General features: G+C 46.1%; 1 protein-coding gene across 11 annotated transcripts in view; it reads right to left on the bottom strand.

Moving 5' to 3' along the window:
• The window catches only part of bcas3 (BCAS3 microtubule associated cell migration factor), a 1,025,650-nt gene that overhangs the window by 911,526 nt on the left and 95,039 nt on the right, over positions 1 to 19,085 (bottom strand). For all 11 annotated transcript variants that reach the window (XM_077541215.1, XM_077541214.1, XM_077541217.1 and 8 more), the window contains one exon: positions 1,399 to 1,566. In XM_077541215.1, the coding sequence (XP_077397341.1) occupies positions 1,399 to 1,566 (168 nt within the window). The remainder of the gene's footprint in view (positions 1 to 1,398; positions 1,567 to 19,085) is intronic.

Here is a 19,085-nt window from a genome sequence, read left to right as displayed (position 1 = left end):
ATCAGCTTTCACAGACACACCGGGAACATTTATTAATAGGCATAAGCCGATATGAGCAAAAATATCAAAAGTATTGAAATTATAGGTCTAAAATGTGGTTATTTGAAATATTTGGGGAAATAAAAACAGCATTTTTTTTCATGTAACATTCTATTTTGTTTTTAAACAAAATATATGAAAATTGGTACATTAAGACCCGTGCCATGTTAAGTTTATAAGTAAATAAATGTTGATATTCTTCCTTGCTTTCATTTTTCTTAGCAAGACACGGTGTCCAATCACTGGTGAGCTATTTTTACATTAATTGAAGGCAATTAACTTCAAAGACGCTGCTGGTTTTTACTTTTTTAGGTACAATGCAAGCTGCAAAGGCAAACGTTAACTGCCTATTTAAAGTTAATGAGCAATATCGATTCTGACGCCTGCGTATCGATACATGTATTGTCATGAGGCCCGCAACGATATATTGCCGTATCGATTTTTTGAGCACACCCCTAATATATATATATATATATATATATATATATATATATATATATATATATATATATATATATATATATATATACATATGTATATATATTAGGGGTGTCAGGCGATTACAATTTTTTACATTTTTAATCGTAATTAATTGCATGACTTCAATAGTTAACTCACGATTAATCGCAACTTTTAGTTCTGTTATAATTGAACAAGTAAACATTTTTTTTTAAAGTTATCATACTCATTAAAAAACGGGAAAATAAATAAATAATAGAAATATGGCTGCTAATCTTTTTGCCGTTGATACAGCAATTTCATTCATTCATAAAATTGAGTTAAAATTAAAAAGATGTACTGGAAAAAAAAAAAGTGTGATATTGATTTGTGTTGGTCATTTTTCTGCCACTAGATGGCATAATTGCATTTTTTTAAGATAATGGTGACAGTTCAGTGAAATTATCTTTTCATAATAAGAGCAATCTAATCTTTAACATGAAGTAATTTATGAAATTCTGCACATTTTTTACAACTTGACCCCAGTCTCCACAAATATATGCATTATTAATAAATGCATTACTGCTAAATTTTGACTGGATATGTTTGCTGAATTGCGAGTGGAATTGTTACTTTCCAAGTAAGGGGCGCTCATTAATTGTGCGTTAAAAAAAATTAGTGGTATTGAAGGAACTTTAAATTAACTCAAACAATGCACTAATTTTGACACCTCTAATATATATATATATATATATATATATATATATATATATATATATATATATATATATATATTTATTTATTTATTTGGACATCTTGTTAAAAAAAAAAAATCAGAAAAATCATAGTTTTGAGGCAATATTTGTAAAAACAGGAATTGAATCAGTCATTTCTCCACAAGCAAAAGAAAAATGGACGGACCTGTCCTGCAACACTATCTATGTCGATGATGGTTATCACACCGGCGTTATGGAGGCTACGACGACTCATATTGTGAGGGGACCCTTCTTCATCTGAAGTACTTGCTGGCAGAGTACCAGTCAACTGGGTAACAACCTTTCCAACCATGGTGAGACCTGTCTTTAGAGTCTAAAGGACGATACAGACAATAAACAGAAATGATGAAGTTAGTCATCAGTTAGAAAACAAAACAAAACAACAACAATCTTGCTTTCCTGAAATTCTCATCTCCCATATTGAAAGTGTTCGGAGGCAGGAAGATGTACAAGGCTTGTAATTTACTGTATGTTCACCAGGGAATGTATATTCACTCAATGTGGGCATTTGTTCCTCTGAGTCTGTTTAAGGACCAGCCAGGGTGTCTGGCTCAAACACACCTCTGTGGCTCGATTAAAGGATAGTGCTACTTAAGCGGAGGCTATCTTGCATGGTACATTGTGTTTGCCTAATGGAGTGCAATGTGTGAGACTGTGTGGATGCAAGCAACAAAGGAGGCTCTGGAGAGTCTAATCAGGCATTCAGGCGGCTATGTCAATACAATGTGGCGCCGAGCTTTTTATTTTTTTGTTTGTTTGTTGTTTTTAGGTCTGTGGATCAGCTTGTCTATCATCATCAATCCACCAGACACTATAAGTATCTGATGGCTTATTGCATGTGTACACTTGCATTTGCATGTGTCAGTGTGTGCATGTAAATTGCAAAAAGAATCATCAATTATTAGCTGAAGCATTCAGAACTTGATTGATCAACACTAACGTGTGTCCTAGTCACTGCATCTGTGGACTTATGTTATCCAAACAAAGCCACTGATCAACCAAGAGGAGAGAAAACATCTACAGGCTGAAAGAAATTCTGTGAACATTGTGAAAGTTAGAAACTCATACCAAAATCTAAAAATATCATCACCCTATGGGAAATATGTAATGTACTGTATACAAGAATGTTAGAAAATAGAAAATGTTAGCCAATTTATCAAAGTTGTGGCACTCCTAAACAAAAGCCATTGCACATTAAACCAGGACATAATACAGGGTGTCCTTGAGTAATGCCGTATGCGACCTATGATGATTCAACTTTACGGCACCCGTGCCTCATCCGTAGCACCTTCTTTTTCGTACAAGCGCCAAAAAAAATCCCAAACTTCACATTTAACTTAATAGTCACGGCTTAGACTAAGACTTAGACTTGACTTTATTGATCCCTTTTGGAAGGCTCCCTCTGGGAAATTTACATGTCCAGCAGTAATAACAACAGATAATAAAATAAAAAATAATCCAATCAATCAATAAATAAGGTTATTACACCAGAGATTGAATTAATAATAATAATAATAATAATAAAAATTAGGGGTGTTAAAAAAAAATCGATTCGGCAATATATTGCGATATTACATCGCACAATTTTTGAATCAATTCAATAGGCGGCCAAAACGATTTTTTAATATCCATTTTTGATGGAAAAATATTCACCAAAACGTCTTAGCTTTCACACCTTAAGCATGGAGGAATGTTATATTAATGGAACATTAAGCCTTAATACTTTATTATATTTGGCACTTGGCACCAGGACACCCTAGGCCGCAGTTCGATGATCGACTTTGTAGTCGTGTCATCGGATTTGCGGCCGCATGTTTTGGACACTCAAGAGAGGGGCGGAGCTGTCAACTGATCACTACCTGGTGGTGTGTTGGCTCCGATGGTGGGGGAAGATGCCGGTCCGACCTGGCAGACCCAAACGTATTGTGAGGGTTTGCTGGGAACGTCTGGCGGAATCCCCTGTCAGAAAGAGTTTCAACGCCCACCTCTGGCAGAACTTCTCCCTTGTCCCGGGGGAGGCGGGGGACATTGATTCCGAATGGGCTATGTTCCGCGCCTCCATTGTTGAGGCGGCCGATCGGAACTGTGGCCGTAAGGTGGTCGGTGCCTGTCGCGGCGGCAATCCTCGAACCCGCTGGTGGACACCAGCGGTAAGGGATGCCGTCAAGCTGAAGAAGGAGTCCTATCGGGCCTTTTTGGCCTGTGGGACTCCGGAGGCAGCTGACAGGTACCGGCTGGCCAAGCGGCGGTTGCTGAGGCAAAAACTCGGACATGGGAGGAGTTCGGTGAGGCCATGGAAAACGACTTCCGCACGGCTTTGAGGAAATTCTGGTCCACCATCCGGCGTCTCAGGAGAGGAAAGCAGTGCACCATTAACACTGTGTATAGTGGCGATGGGGTGCTGCTGACCTCGACTCGGGACATCGTGAATCGGTGGGGAGAATACTTCGAAGACCTCCTCAATTCCACCGACACGTCTTCCTTTGAGGAAGCAGAGTCTGGGGTCTCTGAGGTGGGCTCTCCTATCTCTGGGGTCGAAGTCACTGAGGTGGTTGGAAAGCTCCTCGGTGGCAGGGCCCCGGGGGTGGATGAGATCCGCCCGGAGTTCCTAAAGACTCTGGATGTTGTGGGGCTGTCATGGTTGACACGCCTCTACAACATCGCGTGGGCATCGGGGACAGTGCCTCTGGATTGGCAGACTGGGGTGGTGGTCCCCCTTTTTAAGAAGGGGGACCAGAGGATGTGCTCCAACTACAGAGGGATCACACTCCTCAGCCTCCCTGGTAAGGTCTATTCAGGGGTGCTGGAGAGGAGGGTCCGTCGGGAAGTCAAATCTCGGATCCAGCAGGAGCAGTGTGGTTTTCGTCCTGGCCGTGGAACAGTGGACCAGCTCTACACCCTCAGCAGGATCCTTGAGGGTGCGTGGGAGTTTGCACAACCAGTCCACATGTGTTTTGTGGATTTGGAGAAGGCGTTCGACCGTGTCCCTCGGGGAGTCCTGTGGGGGGTGCTTCGGGAGTACGGGGTACCGGGCCCCCTGATACGGGCTGTTCGGTCCCTGTACGACCGTTGTCAGAGTTTGGTCCGCATTGCCGGCAGTAAGTCGGATTCGTTTCCAGTGAGGGTTGGACTCCGCCAAGGTTGCCCTTTGTCACCGATTCTGTTCATAACTTTTATGGACAGAATTTCTAGGCGCAGCCGAGGCGTTGAGGGGGTCCGGTTTGGTGGCCTCAGCATCGCATCTCTGCTCTTTGCAGATGATGTGGTGCTGTTGGCTTCATCCAGCCGTGATCTCCAACTCCCAAGCAGGTTCTTCTAAATAGAGTAATATATTATCGGCATATAGATTAATTTTATGTTCTATTGTCCCGGAGTGGATTCCTTGGATCTGTCTATCCTGACGTATAGCTAATGCAAGCGGCTCAATAAATATAGCAAATAATAAAGGAGACATTGGGCACCCTTGTCTTGTGCCTCTTTGTAGAGTAAAACTACTTACTGATGTAATCCCATTGGTAGTAACTGTAGCTTTAGGAGAATCATATAATACTGAGACCCATTGAATGAATGACTCCCCGAAGCCAAATTTATTTAAGACAGCAAAGAGGAAGGACCAGTTAACTTTATCGAAGGCTTTTTCTGCATCCAGCAAAAATAACAACTGCCTTTTTGTCATGCCACTGTGACATACTAATCAAGTTAAAGAGCCTCCTAATATTATTAGTAGAATGACGACCTTTAATAAAACCTGTTTGATCGCTATGAATAATTGTCGAGATTACTGTCTCTAGTCTAGATGCCAAGCCCTTGGCGATAATTTTAATATCGGTGTTAATTAGTGATATCGGTCGCTAACTTGATGGGAGGGTGGGGTCTTTTTCTGGCTTTAATAAAAGTTTAATTGCTTCTATATTCACATGTTGACGTATATCACCATTAGTTTTAATCTCAGTTACTACTCTTAAAAATAATGGAGCAAACATTAACCAGAAGTGTTTAAAAAATATAGCCGGATAACCGTCTGGACCAGGTGCTCTGCCATTAGGCATACTGTCTAAAGCACGATACAACTCATCTATAGTAAGCAGGGCATCTAGAGTATCTTTATGTTCAGTAGATAACTGAGGTATATTTAAGCTATTAAGGAATGCCTCAATATGTTCAGGTTTACTAGTAGATGGGTTTTGTTGTTGATAATACATATTAGTGATATTTTGAGTTTGTTGACAATGTATATTATTGGTATTTTGGGTTAAAAAAAAAAAAAACATTGGCTAAGATTTTTGTATCAGAAGAAACAGGTTTACTAATGGATGGGTTTTGTTGTTGATAGTATATATTGTTATTTTGAGTAACTTAAAAAAAAAGGTTTATATGGTACAAAATCATAAGATAATGCTGTGGATTGATGTAAGATTAGGCTTATTAGGTTTAAAAGGGGCGAACAATATTTTATAAAGGATATGTGGATAAATTGTGTAGCATGAGAACAGTGGATTGATTTAATATTGCTAATAGAGTAGATCCATGGATCTGTTGATGTCAGCGGTTGGAAGCAGTACTCCACAGGGGAAAGCCCATATAGCTGGGAATGGGTGGGTTGTTATTTTGTTGTTTGTAATTAGGGCCCGAGCAGCGACCGCTGCGAGGTCCCTCTTGTTTTTGTAAGAATTATTATTATTATTCCGCTTCTTCTTCTTCTTCTTCTTCTTCTTTATTCTCCGCAAACGATCGCATTTTTGAGGACCTAAACATTTACGAAAACTCACCAAACTTTGCAATCTCTTCGGGCCCGGCGAAAAATTTGATATTATGTTGTTGTCATAACAACGCAACTCTATAGCGCCCCCTAGCGTAGAAAAATAAAAACCAATCCCGGCCCGTTTGACCTAGAGCTACGAAAAATTGGCAGGCACGTGTAGCACCCCGAGACGCACAAAAAAGTCAGTGGAAGCCATTTCCTAAAATGTACAGGAAGTGAGCTATGAATTTTTGAATGTCCAATTTTGGCCCATTTTGGCACATTCACTGTGGTCATACTTTTCCCCCCTTTGCAAACAGTTTTAATCCGATTGACTTCAAACTTGGCATGTATCATCTCAAGACCTGAGACAACAACTGGGCAAAATATCTTGACTTTTTGAAATACTATATGACGGGGGCGGGGCATCAAAAATTGCCTTTAAAATTTCATTTGTCCAGAAAGACAAAATGCTGAATAACTCCCATGTGCAAGCTCCAAAAAATCTCAAACTTCTCATGCAACTTAATACTCACAGCCTGAAAACATCTATATGATAAAATTCTGTTCTATATGTAGCACCACCTAGTGGTGACAATAAATGTCATACTTTACGTTTTTAGCTACTGTGCCAAGCTCGTTGAAGGGATCCAATTAAAAATTGGTCAGAAAAGTCTTAACATGTTGATCATGCCCCACACCGAATATTGTAACTTTTCGCCAAAGGGCGTGGCCGTTACGGTGCCGCAAAGTCTGAAGATTTTTCGTGACAATAAAAGCTGCATTAACTTGACCCAGATGATCCTATCTTCTCAAAATTTCACACAATTGATGACAGTCCAGCCTTTAACTCATCTACAAACTTATATTTCATCTTACTGATAGCGCCACCTACTGGCGATTTTTTTCTTAGGATTTTTCTTCGTTTTTTTCCAACCACGTTGACTGGACCTACCTCATATTTGCTCAGATGAGGGTTTCCACCTTCATGATGTCACAACATGAAGTTTGTGAGTTTTCGTGAATCGCTGTGGGCGTGGCTAAGCGCTGTTCGCCAAGAAAACAACGCCGGTTTTGAGGGTCTAAACATGCACAGAAACTCATGAAACTTGGCGCACACATCTGGCCTGGTAAAATGAGCAATATTTTATCGTACAATGTGCTATTTTTCCAAAAATGACTCAATAGCGCCCCCTAGAAATTTTTAACAAAGCAGCCCCGCTTGTACGTTTAAGCAAGATCTTTGGAAATTTTTAGGTGTATAAGGGAGCCCAAGACCTACAAAAAAGTCTGTTGAACCCATATACTAAAATGAACAGGAAGTGAGCTACGAATTTTTGAATGTCCCATATTTTACGATTTTAGCACATTTACAGGGGGCATACTTTTGCCCACTTCTCCTACACGTTTCATCCGACTGACTTCAGACTTGACCTGGACCATGTCAAGAACTGAGCCAACGACAGGGGGAAAAAATTTTGACTTTTCTAAATACTATATGATGAGGGCGGGGCATCAAAATTTGTGTTTCGCACTGAAAAAGGATATGCTTAATAACTCCCCGGTACATGCTCCAAAAAAATCCCAGACTTAACATGTATGTTCATAGTCAAGGCCTGAAGCTATCTCTATGACAACATTCAGTTATATATGCAGCGCCACCTAGCCCTTGAGGCATGAAAAAAAAATACCCCACTTACGGTATTTTTAGAAAAATTGTAAACTCATTCTAAGTGTGATAACTAAGTCATTTATGAATATTCTTTTACTTTCCACCACTCAAAATGTTCACTTGCATCAGACCTATCCTAACATACATATTTTTTTATTTAGTTTTATTTATTTGTGATAGCCTCTGTAGCGATAATTGGGTCGTCTTTTGGACGAATTAATAATCTGGACGTTACAGAGGTAAATTGTATTTACCTCGATAACCTCTGGGGCACCACGTTGTTTTTGCTTTGGGTTACCAGGAGCAAACAACGACCAAAATCCTTCTTTCATCAGTCATTGATAATCTAAAGTCGCCACACTCGATATTCAGTGGTTCGTTGTACTAACAAAAGAATAATAATCCACTCGGAAACACAGATGACTTAGGCGGAATACAGTTCATAAAACATGCATTTATTCACGATTGCTACACTACAGAATCAAAGTACTGCCTATCTAACTATTCTACCGTCAGAAGAAAAGAAACAAAATAAAGCGAATGAAAATAAGGAAGGAATGCAAATGAATGAGGAAACAAGGGAAAAGAGAAATTTGACCTGCCAGATCTGTGATATGTTTCAAACGTAAGTTGCACGCAGTGGATACGCCGAGCTAGGAATCAAGCGCACTTACGAGAATGGGAGTTGCGTCGAACGAGCAGAAAGGTCTTCAAAAAGAAGGGGGAAAAATAGTCAATGTTCGTTCCAAAAAGGCAAGAAAATAAAATAAAAAAAAAAAGTTTATTCCACAGGTGAGCACGGGAAAGCCGCTCGCGGGCCTGGCGTAGTTGCGCGGCTCGTGCCTTGATTGGTCGGCGATCCGGCGAGGTTGATTCTCGCCATGGTTGGTTTGCTGGGCAGCTGTCCGAGTTCAGGTGTTGCAGCTCGGTCAGTACGCGCCTGCGTACGGGGAAGGCCAGCCGTTGGAGGTGCGTTGGCACTGCGGCGGAGCGCCACCGAATAGCACGTGAGGTGCGCGGCTTAGGTGCACAACCTGGAGCCCGGCGCTACGTTGCAAGTTTACGCCGGGGGCCGCGGAGTCGGGCGGGCAAGCACCGATGGTGAAAAAAACAAACAAAAAAAAACAAAAGAGTCTTTAGTCAGCGTTGCAGTTTGCACCTGCTTTGGCGTGGCGTGGAGCGAGGATCCGCTCTCGTTAACGGATCCTGCCAGAAAAGAAAAGGGCCACGTGGTTGGCAAGTTTCTTGGAACAAAGAGTTCGAGCAGGCTGGACCACTTGCAGGTCCTGCAACAGAGTTTTTGGAAGACGCGGGAGAGCAGGAAGAAGAAGCAAGAGAATGAGCAGAGCGTCTGCTCGTCCTTTTAAAGTCTCTGGGTGGGGCTTCAGCAGGTGATGGCACACCCTTCTGTTCGCTCGGGCAGACTTTAAGAGGAAAATTATTAAAGAGATTAATAATTTGGCATTAAATTTGGTCAGTCTGGCAAATCAGTTTTCCCACACAACCCGTTTAACACACATCGTAATTAATGCATCATAAACTAACTTGTGAGGTAACTTCTACTTGTCTAATCTGACTGAACTGAGAGATATTGATTACCTTTCATTCTTTATGGAGTACAAATGAAATAGGATGTTCATACACACAAAGATATAACATGAATCATTCGTAGTTCAGTTGTCTGTCAAGAATTATCATGGTATAAATGTGTAAAATGCGGTTACTTATGTGAATTGTCACTAAGGATAGTTCCAAGTTTCACCACTTGGAGGTGTTGTTGCTCCATCTAGACGTTCCGGGAAGGGCGAGGCGCCAGAACATCCTTTTGTGATTGATAAGAAGTCATGAACATTCCTTTGATCGGTCATTTGTGTATTCCAAACCATTGGAGCCATTTGTTCGGGCTCCGAGAAGACTGCTTGAATACACTCCTTCGGCAGACGCATAAATTCCTTTGTCACCTGGTCAGCGGCTTCAAAAGAGTTTTGTTGGTGGCTGGGTGACCACCTGTGGAGCTGACCAGGCTTGGATCCTGTCTGGGCAGTGGAATATTCATGCACTGCAGAGAATTTGCTTTAGGAGAAGCAAACTTAAAAAAAAAATTAGAGGGTAGAGTGGAACTTAGGCAATAGTTGTTACAGACCCCCCTTCGTCAAGCGGGATGAATCTTCAGGATGTCCAGGTTGACGGGTCCAGATGATGCGTGGCCAGGGTCCAGGCCACGGTCAGACGGCCGGAGTCCCACTCACGTTCTGCTGCAACACTCAAGACATACCACTGGTGCAACTTTTCTCTAACCTCTGCCTGGTTATGTGTATGCAGGGTATGTCTGTGTGTTTTCAAGGTGTCTCTATGTGTATTCAGTTAACAGTGTGTGTCGAACTTGGTGCTGTGTCAGCTGACTGAGGGACTCGGGTCCCAAAACAGGCGCGGGCCTGGGAAAGACGCAAGACGCGAAATTCCAAACAAAAGAAAAGGAAAAACTTTCCTAAGGCTATAAGGCTAGTATCATATTATGAGTAACTAGGGAAAAACGAACAGCAAATTAAAGAAAAGAGAGAGAACGAAGAAGAGGCTTTCGCCTTCTAAAACTCAAAAACCCGGGACTATACTCAGGCCATAGCTCTCTTATAAAGATGGGGAGGTTGTCTCAGGCACCTGCGTGTCGGTGCAAATCTCCACCCCTGGGGGTGTTCGTCGAAAAAAAGTCTTAGGTCGGTTAGCGCGACACTATCGTTGCTAGGTACTTAGCTATCGCATCTTCCTATAGCGTAATTAAACACCCAAAAGTCGTGCGCTATCCAAGAATAACTGAAGGAAAAGGGAAAAAAAAGGGAGAAGGGGAGAAAAAGAAATGATAGGAAAAAAAAAAATCTGAGTATCCTCGGCAGTCGCGCTAGACTAAGGGAAGGAAGGCAAAGGGGCTTAGTTAGATTAGCTAGACTCACTAACGCTTTAAAAAGAGTACTCTGACCTGGTTTTGAAGGCCTTAAGTACGGGGGAGCTTTTTGTAGCTAGCAAAAACTGATTTCACGCAGCATACCATTCATAAGTATTATAACACCTTGAGTGTACATAATCTTTTGAATTAAAGTTGCAAATCGTTTTATAGTTGTCTAGTCTAGTTCTGCATGATGCTATCGGTGTTACAGCTAGGACTGTATCCTTAAGTGTTGCACCAAGCGTCTGCAAATAAGTGGAAAAACACAGTATGCTAACTTCTCGCAATCATTCGTAAGCAATCCTGGTTATTCAATCAAGGCAATTTCCGCTGCAAGTCCGGGTTCAACCGTTTCTGGCCAACTCACCACAGCAGTCATGCACAACATCAGGGTCGTCATCATATCACACCATCCTCGAGCAACCAACAAAGACAAGCGGATCAGCGTCGCTCAGTATGGTATCACTTAGGGGTTCGGTAGGTGCAGCGGGGTGTTGACCCCCCTTTTGCACGCCTAATACTTCCAGACATCGTAGTCAGCTAGGTCGGTCGACGGAGTTTGGCGCGTCTGTCGAGGGTGTCGGTTGGGTCGCTGACTCGGAGTCAGCTGGTGACCCCCCTTTGTCAGTTTCACGCGTATGCTGGTCCTGAGACTCGCTCGATCGCGTTCTCAGACGTTCAAAACCGCAGTGACTTTTGATCTGATTTCGGTGGACCCACCTCAGTTGGTCCCCCTGACGTCCTTTATTCATCCTAATTTGATAGGCGACGGGTGACAGTTTGTCGACGATTTCGTATGGTCCTGACCACCGGGGAAGAAATTTCCGGGCGATGCCCCTCTGGGCACGCGGAGTATTAGCATTTGGTTGCGCGAACAAGTAGTACCATACTCGATCACCTATTTCGAACTCGGTTCGTGAGGCTTTCCTATCGTAGTAGGTTTTCTGACCTTCTGCACTTTGCTTAAGCCGTTGTTGAGCGAATGCAAACGTGGCCCGGAGGTGGGCTTGCAAGTCCTCCACGTACTGGGAGGCCGTGTATGCCGTGGCTAGGTTTATTTCTCCTGGCTGGTACATCAGGTGCAGGGGGAGCGTCATTCGCCGTCCGGTCATCATTTCAAAGGGGGCCACCCCTGTGGATTCGTGAGGGGTGGCTCGAATCGCCATGAGGATCAGTGGGAGTCGGGTGTCCCAGTCCCGATGGTTGGAAACAACAAACTTTTTCAGCAAATTTACCACGGTGCGATTAGTCCGCTCCACCTGTCCTGATGACTGCGGGTGATGGCTAATATGCAACTGGGCCTTGATTCCGAGCATTTGCCAAAGTTGTTGCATTACCTCGGCTGTGAAGTGGGTTCCCCTGTCTGAGTTAACCCGTGAGGGCAACCCAAAGCGGGAGAACACGTGGTTCATCAGCAGGCATGCAGTGGTGTGTGCGGTGTCGTTTGGAGCAGGCAGGCATTCTACCCACTTGGTGAACGCGCAGACTACTGTAAGAAAGTATTTGTTCCCTCTCAGAGATCTGACCAGTGGTCCCACCCAATCAATTTGCAGATCAGACCATGGGAAGTTGACTCCTTTCTGTTGGAGTGGTGCTCGGTGACTTGGGTTTGCTGGCTGAAACTGGCAGCAAACCAGGCATCCTTTGATGTAGGTTGCTACATCATTATGCATGCGCGGCCAGTATGCCACCTGTTGTAGTGCGGTGACAGTGGCCTTGAATCCGCGGTGGCCTGCATAAGGTGCGTCGTGGGCGTATGTTAGCAAGACCCCCCTTTGGCTCCGTGGAACCACCAACCCGGAGGAGACCCGGAGTCATAAACCAGAAGGCCCTTAACGAGACGCAGCCTTTGCCGCACGGAGAGCAAGTCTCTGAAGTCGCTGTCGTCATTCAACGCGTCAGGCGACACGGGGTTGGCGACAGGATCAGAAAGGTGCTGAATTATTTTGAAAAGCGCGGGGTCGCCGGCTTGTTGGGCGACCAAGTCGGAGGTTCGGACGGGCGGTACGCACGCCACGGGCCCCGTAGGGGTTTGTGTGGGGGCGGCGCGAGACTCAGCGGCGGCCGCAGCGCGGCGGCGCGTGAGAACGTGGACCTCCAGGGTGGGCTGGGTGGGCAGCCAAGCTGTATCAAATGTCCAAGGAGTCCCGTTGAGGGCCCCTTGTTTGGCTAACGTGTCCGTTAGGTCGTTAAAATGTTTGTCAGGTCCTGGGACTTTTGAGTGTCCCCGGACCTTTTTCCAATAGACATGCATATCATTGGAGGAAACCAAATGGTCGCATGTCAAGATGAGGTCGCGGTGTTTAACGGGTTTCTTCGCTGACGTAAGGAAACCATTTCGACGCCACACCGGTAGATGGCAGGTGAAGGCGAGGCGGGCATAGTTTGAGTCAGTGCAGATAACCAGCACCGTGACACCGTGTTCAACTGCCAATTTGAGTGTAATCAGGATGCCAGCGATTTCCGCATATTGAGAAGAGTGGGGGCCCAATTGGAATTGCAGTGGTTTGCACGGTGTGTCGTCGACTAGAGGTGGGAATCTTGGGGCACCTCACGATTCGATTGCGATTACGATTCAGAGGCTACGATTCGATTATAAAACGATTATTGATTTCCCCCCAGGCAGCAGAAAAAAAACAATGTATTTTGGTGCTTTTAATGTTTCGTACATTAGTTACAAAAATAGTACAAAAGTCCTCTCAGGCCTAAATAAACTACTATTTCAGTATCAAGTTAACAGTTCAAAACAGTAAATAAAATACTCAAGTCCTCATTCTGTAACAACAGCTTTTAAGTATATTCAGTCTTCAACAGAATAAAACATAGCATTGAGCAAAAATATATTATTTTTATCCACTCAAAAGTGCACTGAGATATAAATGAAAGACAATGTGAACTACTACTTCAATACAAATGCCAAAAAAAAAAAAAAAAAGTGCTTTCCTGCTTTTTAAGTTGTGTAAAGATGAACATGTAAACATTAAAGTTTCTCAGAGGTACAAAAAAAAACACCCTCAAGTGCTTTTCTGCTTTTTAACTTGTGTAAACATGAACGTGTAAACATTAAAGGGATCGTTCGGCTTTTTTAACATGAATCTCAATTTGATCCTCACCTCCCGTGTGTGCGATCAGTACTGACTTCTTTCTGACAGCGTTCGGTGACACGCGTTCATGTTCGACGTTGGACGAGAGGAAAATAGTCCAGCAAGCTGGCTGGGGTCTCGGAAATAAAGCCTTTTTCTTCTAAAAACTATTTGTTTTCAAAAGCGTGATACATTTCCACCACAATACTCTTTTCTGAATAAAGTCAGACGCCATTACCGCCAGCCACTACTTTTCTGTTCGTTCGTTCATATCACTGCGCGGCGCCCTGTAGAACGCTAACCGACGCACTGCAGCCAGCTAGCTGATACTTCCGCCTCAAGTTGTTTGCCTTTTCGGAGCAGGTCTGATCTGACGAAGAGGTGGGTTGGTCAGCTCAGCCATGCTTGTTGTTGTTTTGAATGTCGAGGCGTGAGTTGTGGATGTGTACTCTCGGTCCGTCCCAAAAAGCGTCCCGAAGACCGCGCGCGCTACTGCGTTTCAGTTCCGCGGACTTTCCGCTCCGGTCCACTTTTAGTTTCGGTTCCCTTGGCATATTTATATAATCGGAATTTGGACTTTTGTGAATCGTTCTCGATTGTTCCACGGCCGAATCGTGAATAATCTAAGAATCGGAAATTTTGCACACCTCTATCGTCGACCCAAGCGATGCCCACCCCAGCCTGCAGCTGGGTTTGGTGGTGGTAAGAGCAGCCATCCACGTAAACTGTAGGCATGTCTTTGCAGACATGTTCCTCAAAATAGCGGTGACGCGTGAATTCCGGCATCGGTGCCACGGCGACGTCTGTCGGCGGGGTCGGGGAAGTTGACACACAGTTCTGGCAAATTGCTAGATCGGTACCCAGTGGTAACTTTGCGTTTTTCGTGTACCGGACTCGAACATCGTAACTTTGTAACGCCATAAGCCAGCCGGCAATGCGCGCGTTCGTTACAACGCCGTCTCGAATGCGTTGGTTGTTAAGAAAAGTAACCGGATGATGGTTAGTATCAATCGTTACTTTTTGGCATCCAATGTAGTTTGAGAAATGTTTGATTGCCCATACTGTGGAAAGCAGGGCTTTTTCGCAGTCGGAGTATTTCAACTCGGGGCCGTTCAACGTTTTACTGGCGTACGCCACGACGCGTTTATCCTGGTCGTACATTTGGTATAGACCCGCACTCAAACAATGGTTGGAGAATTCTGCTTCCAAGAAAAATTCCTTATTGCTATCGGGGTACGCAAGACAGGGGGCGGAGCCCAGCTTTTGTTTTAGCATATTCATCGCGTTGCTTTGTTCGTCACCCCAATCGAAGGGCGTGTCTTTCTTCAGCAGGTTAGTAAGAGGGCGTGCTATGTCAGCAAAGTGTTCAATGAACTGGCGCGAATAGTTGCACACGCCATGGAAGCTGCGCAATTTTGACACATCGGTGGGGGTTTTGATGTCAAGAAGGCCTTGAATACGGCTGGATTGTGGTTCAATCCCGTTCGGCCCAACCAAGATCCCCACGTAGTTGACCTTCGTGCGACACCACTGACCTTTCAGGAGGGACAGTTTGGCACCTGCAGAAGACAGCTGTCCAAGAACGTGGTCGATTTCCATCAAATGGTCATCAAAAGAGGAGCTCCTCATCATAATGTCATCGACATAAATGAGGTTGCCCCTGGCGGCGGCGTCAGGGCACGCCTTGTTGAGGAAGATGTTAAATTCGGCTGGCGAGTTGGCGTAGCCGAATGGACACCGGTTGAAAGTGTACTGTTTGTTGCCAAAGGTGAATGCCAACTTGTATTGATCCCTGGGATCTACTGGGATCGTCCAGAACCCCGAAGCCACATCGATGGTGGTGAAGAATTTGGCATCTCGAACCTTGGGAAGTTCCTGTTCAAGTTGTGTCATGGGCCATCGCGAAAGAGGAACCTGTTGGTTCAGTTTGCGATAGTCAATGGTTGGTCTCCATGTACCGTTTGGCTTCAAGACTGGCCACAATGGAGCCGAATAGGTGCTGTTACAGGGGCGAATGATGCCCTTTTCCAGCATGGCGTCGATAGTCTTCTGTACTGGTTCGTAAGAAGCTATCGGAATCTTGCACTGGCGCACGAAAGTAGGAGGAGCGCCGGGCTGAGTCGGGATGCGGACTACATGTAGTGCCGTCAACCCGCAATCCAAGGAGTCCTTGGCAAAAGACGGTGTGTATTTCATTAACACGGTGCGCAACCGTTCGCGGTCCTGTTCGGACCGGAGCGCGTCGGCGCGGTGCAGAACTTCTTGGAGGTGCTCCTCGAACTCTGGGTACGGTTGAAGGTCCCCATTTGGAGTCGTGGTTGGTTGAGGTTTCTCTGGGTTTCCAGAGGGAATGCTAGAAGGCGTTGGAGGCAACGCGCTCAAGGCATAAATCACCAGTTGTTGGTCTGTCCCCAGGTCCACTCGGACGATGTCTTCATCGTTGGTGGGACCGGCAGGGTTGACCGTAACAAGCTGAGATGGCCTGGTGAGTCTTCGGCCACCGGTGTCTTCAGTCAAGAACAAGTCAGATGGAATGTGTCCAACCACAGGCACCGTTAGAGTGAAGTCGTGGAAGTCGGAACGGATGAGCAGGCCCAGACGGGTCGCTTTTGGTATGCGAACGTCGTACGAAAGGGGGTTGTGAACCAAGATCAGAGTGGTGAGAGAGGCGTCCACGATGGGCGTGGCCTCCAAGAGTAACGACAGGTTCATGAATTCCGCTGAAGGTTGAAAGAAAGCGGAGCGAGCATTCAAGACCTGGTTGGCTCGTGCCACCAAGCGAACCGGGTTGTTGATCGTGGTCGCCGGAGCGATCACTTCATCCTCGTTCAAGACTTCGCACGCATCTGGGATGGTCTGCCCCGACTTCATGTTTGGAAGACTGGGAACACAAGCTAGAGGTTCCGAGTTGGTGAGGGACCACAGCACGTTGTTGATGGTGTCCACCTGGACGGCAAGACGAACAAGCAAATCTGCACCCACGAAGAGGGTGTGAGGCGCGTCCGGGACAACCAAGAAGTAGTGGGTCAGTGAGTGCTGCTTCCACTGAAGGTTTAAGGCGCACACGCCCACTGCAGTTATTGTAAGAGGAGGTTCCATGTTCAATGGAAACCGGCAAGACTTGGAGACGAAAAGCATGTTCGGGTCAAGATCTCGCAAGTTGTCAGCGAATGCTGCAGAAATGGCTGATTTGTCAGCCCACAAGGCGAGGACAGCGTCAAGAACAGGTGCACCTTGCATGTGGACACCTCCGATGTTGCGCGGGGCGTACCCTGCATCAGGTGGTGGTGGGTCAAGGTCACAAAGGAAGGTGTCATGGCTTCTCAGCCGGTCCTTTGTCGGGGACACGAGGGGTCCTGCCTTGGACTGTGTCGTGTCCCAGCTCCCTGTGGGGGCGTCTGCTTCCCCGTGGGGTGGCTGCGCCCGAGTCACAGTGCAGAGCTGAGCCTGGTCAGGGCCCGAAGGAAATGTCGGCAGGGCCTGCCGCACCTGGGCCCAAATCTGGAGTCTCTGGTAGTCTATGATGGGTTGGAAGCGGAACAACAGGTCTTGACCAATAAGAAGGGGGACTGACTCAATGGGTCCCACATAGACTGGATGGATGACCATGGGGCCAATAGACCAGTGTACCATCGCGACAGATTCCAGCTTTGTGTTAGTAGGTGAGAAGGCGCTAACGGTGAGTGGGCACCGCCGTAGGCGGAGCGGTCGACTGTTAGCTTGTGACGCGGCGCGGAGTCGTTCGAACACCGTGTTGGACATCACCGTGATGTCTGCGGCGGGATCTACAAGGGCTTCGTAGGTTAGAGCTCGCTCCAGGGTGACGCTCAGATAGAATTTACGAGCTATCCCCCTGGTGGTGAGATCACCTAAAAGCTGTTGGAACGGTCTCATGTCATCGGTTGATCGCGATACATGCGGGTCTGCTGTATTTGGATCAGCCTGCAGTACCAATATTGTTGAGTCAGAAGGCAGTTTAGTAGGTGTCTGAGTGTCGGCTACTGTAGGCCCCTCTGGTGACCTCTGCTGGTGGGTCACTTCAGTGGGCATCCGGCCGTCGGTTAGTCATAAAGGCGGGTCTTTTGACGAGTCTTTTGACAATTTCAGGAGTGCCTTCAATATGCCGTTGGCAACTGCGTGGTGGTCAGTCTCGGAGTCGGCTTGGCGGTTCCGGGACTCACGGCAGGAATCGGTTGCTGGCGCGCGTTCGACTTTATCACGTTTTGGATGATAGCGCGAATCGGGCTTACCTTTAGCAACTTTGGAGCGCCGGCGGTCATCAGCTTGCTTTTCTCCGTCCGCTTTCTCGTCACGCGAGTAGTCGGTTTTGGAGCGCGGTTTCCGGTTTCGCGGGGCGCGGGACTGTTTTGACTTTTTGGATTTAGTCTGGTCTTCCCTCGGAGCAAAGGAGCAAGCTCCCTCCAGCTCTGAAGGAGGACCCACGTCCACTTTATAAATTCCTGCGTCGCCTGCCTTGGGGGCGGATAATTTTAGCTTTGTATAGCCCCTAGCTGCTAAGTCACGTAGCTGCGAGCTATTCAGTGTCTCAGGACACAAAGCCAGTCCCAAGTAGTGGTTAAGGTTTTGTTGGAGGTTTCGGACAGACAACGTTTTAAAACCAGGATCTTCCTCCATGTTGGGCTCGTTACGAGTCCCAAAATAGGCATCGCGAAGACGACTATAGAAAGCCTGAGGAGCCTCCTGCTTTCCCTGTTTGACGAACATGGCGACTTCCATGCCCGACAACCCAGGAGAACCGTCAAACTCGCGTGAGATGGCTTGGTGCAGTGCCAAGGGGTCAGACAACACATCAGCGGGCTGCCGTTCCAGCAGTCTGTTGACTGCTCGGCTGGACGTCATTTTGATCAAGTACAACTTATCTTCCACGGTTGCCATTGGGAACCGCTGGAGATGATAGTTGATGTCTTTCAAGTACTCTGTTGTGTTGTGGGACCCCCCTGGTTTCGGTTCGAATTTGGTTATATTTCGAGCCAGCTTGTCCAAATCTTTCCAGGCCACGCCCATTTGTCCCTCCAACGGGGGAGTCGACATGGGTCCACGTTAGAAACTGTCATCACCTGATGGCCCGAAAGCGTGTGGGGAGGCGGCCATTGGAGGTGCCAGGCCTAAAGCGGCGGTGGTCACTGGCGGCGTCCTCCAGGCGGTTCCGGACTCAGGTGGCAGTTTGAGCTGTGGTGCTGTGGCTCTGGGATCAGGAGGTCTGTGTGGGGGTGGAGCTCCCGGCCGGGAGGCTCCTCGGGAGACCTCATGCAACTGCTGCGCGCGTTGTAACTCATGTTTAATATGAGCTAACTCTGTCTCATATTCCTGCTGGCATTGTCGGAGGCGGGTAACCTCGGCTTCAGTCAATGCTAATTTGGTTCGCAGGTCATAT

This window comes from Festucalex cinctus, chromosome 13 (genome assembly GCF_051991245.1).
Source record: "Festucalex cinctus isolate MCC-2025b chromosome 13, RoL_Fcin_1.0, whole genome shotgun sequence".
NCBI lineage: Eukaryota > Metazoa > Chordata > Actinopteri > Syngnathiformes > Syngnathidae > Festucalex > Festucalex cinctus.
This window is presented reverse-complemented; position numbering and strand designations above follow the sequence as displayed.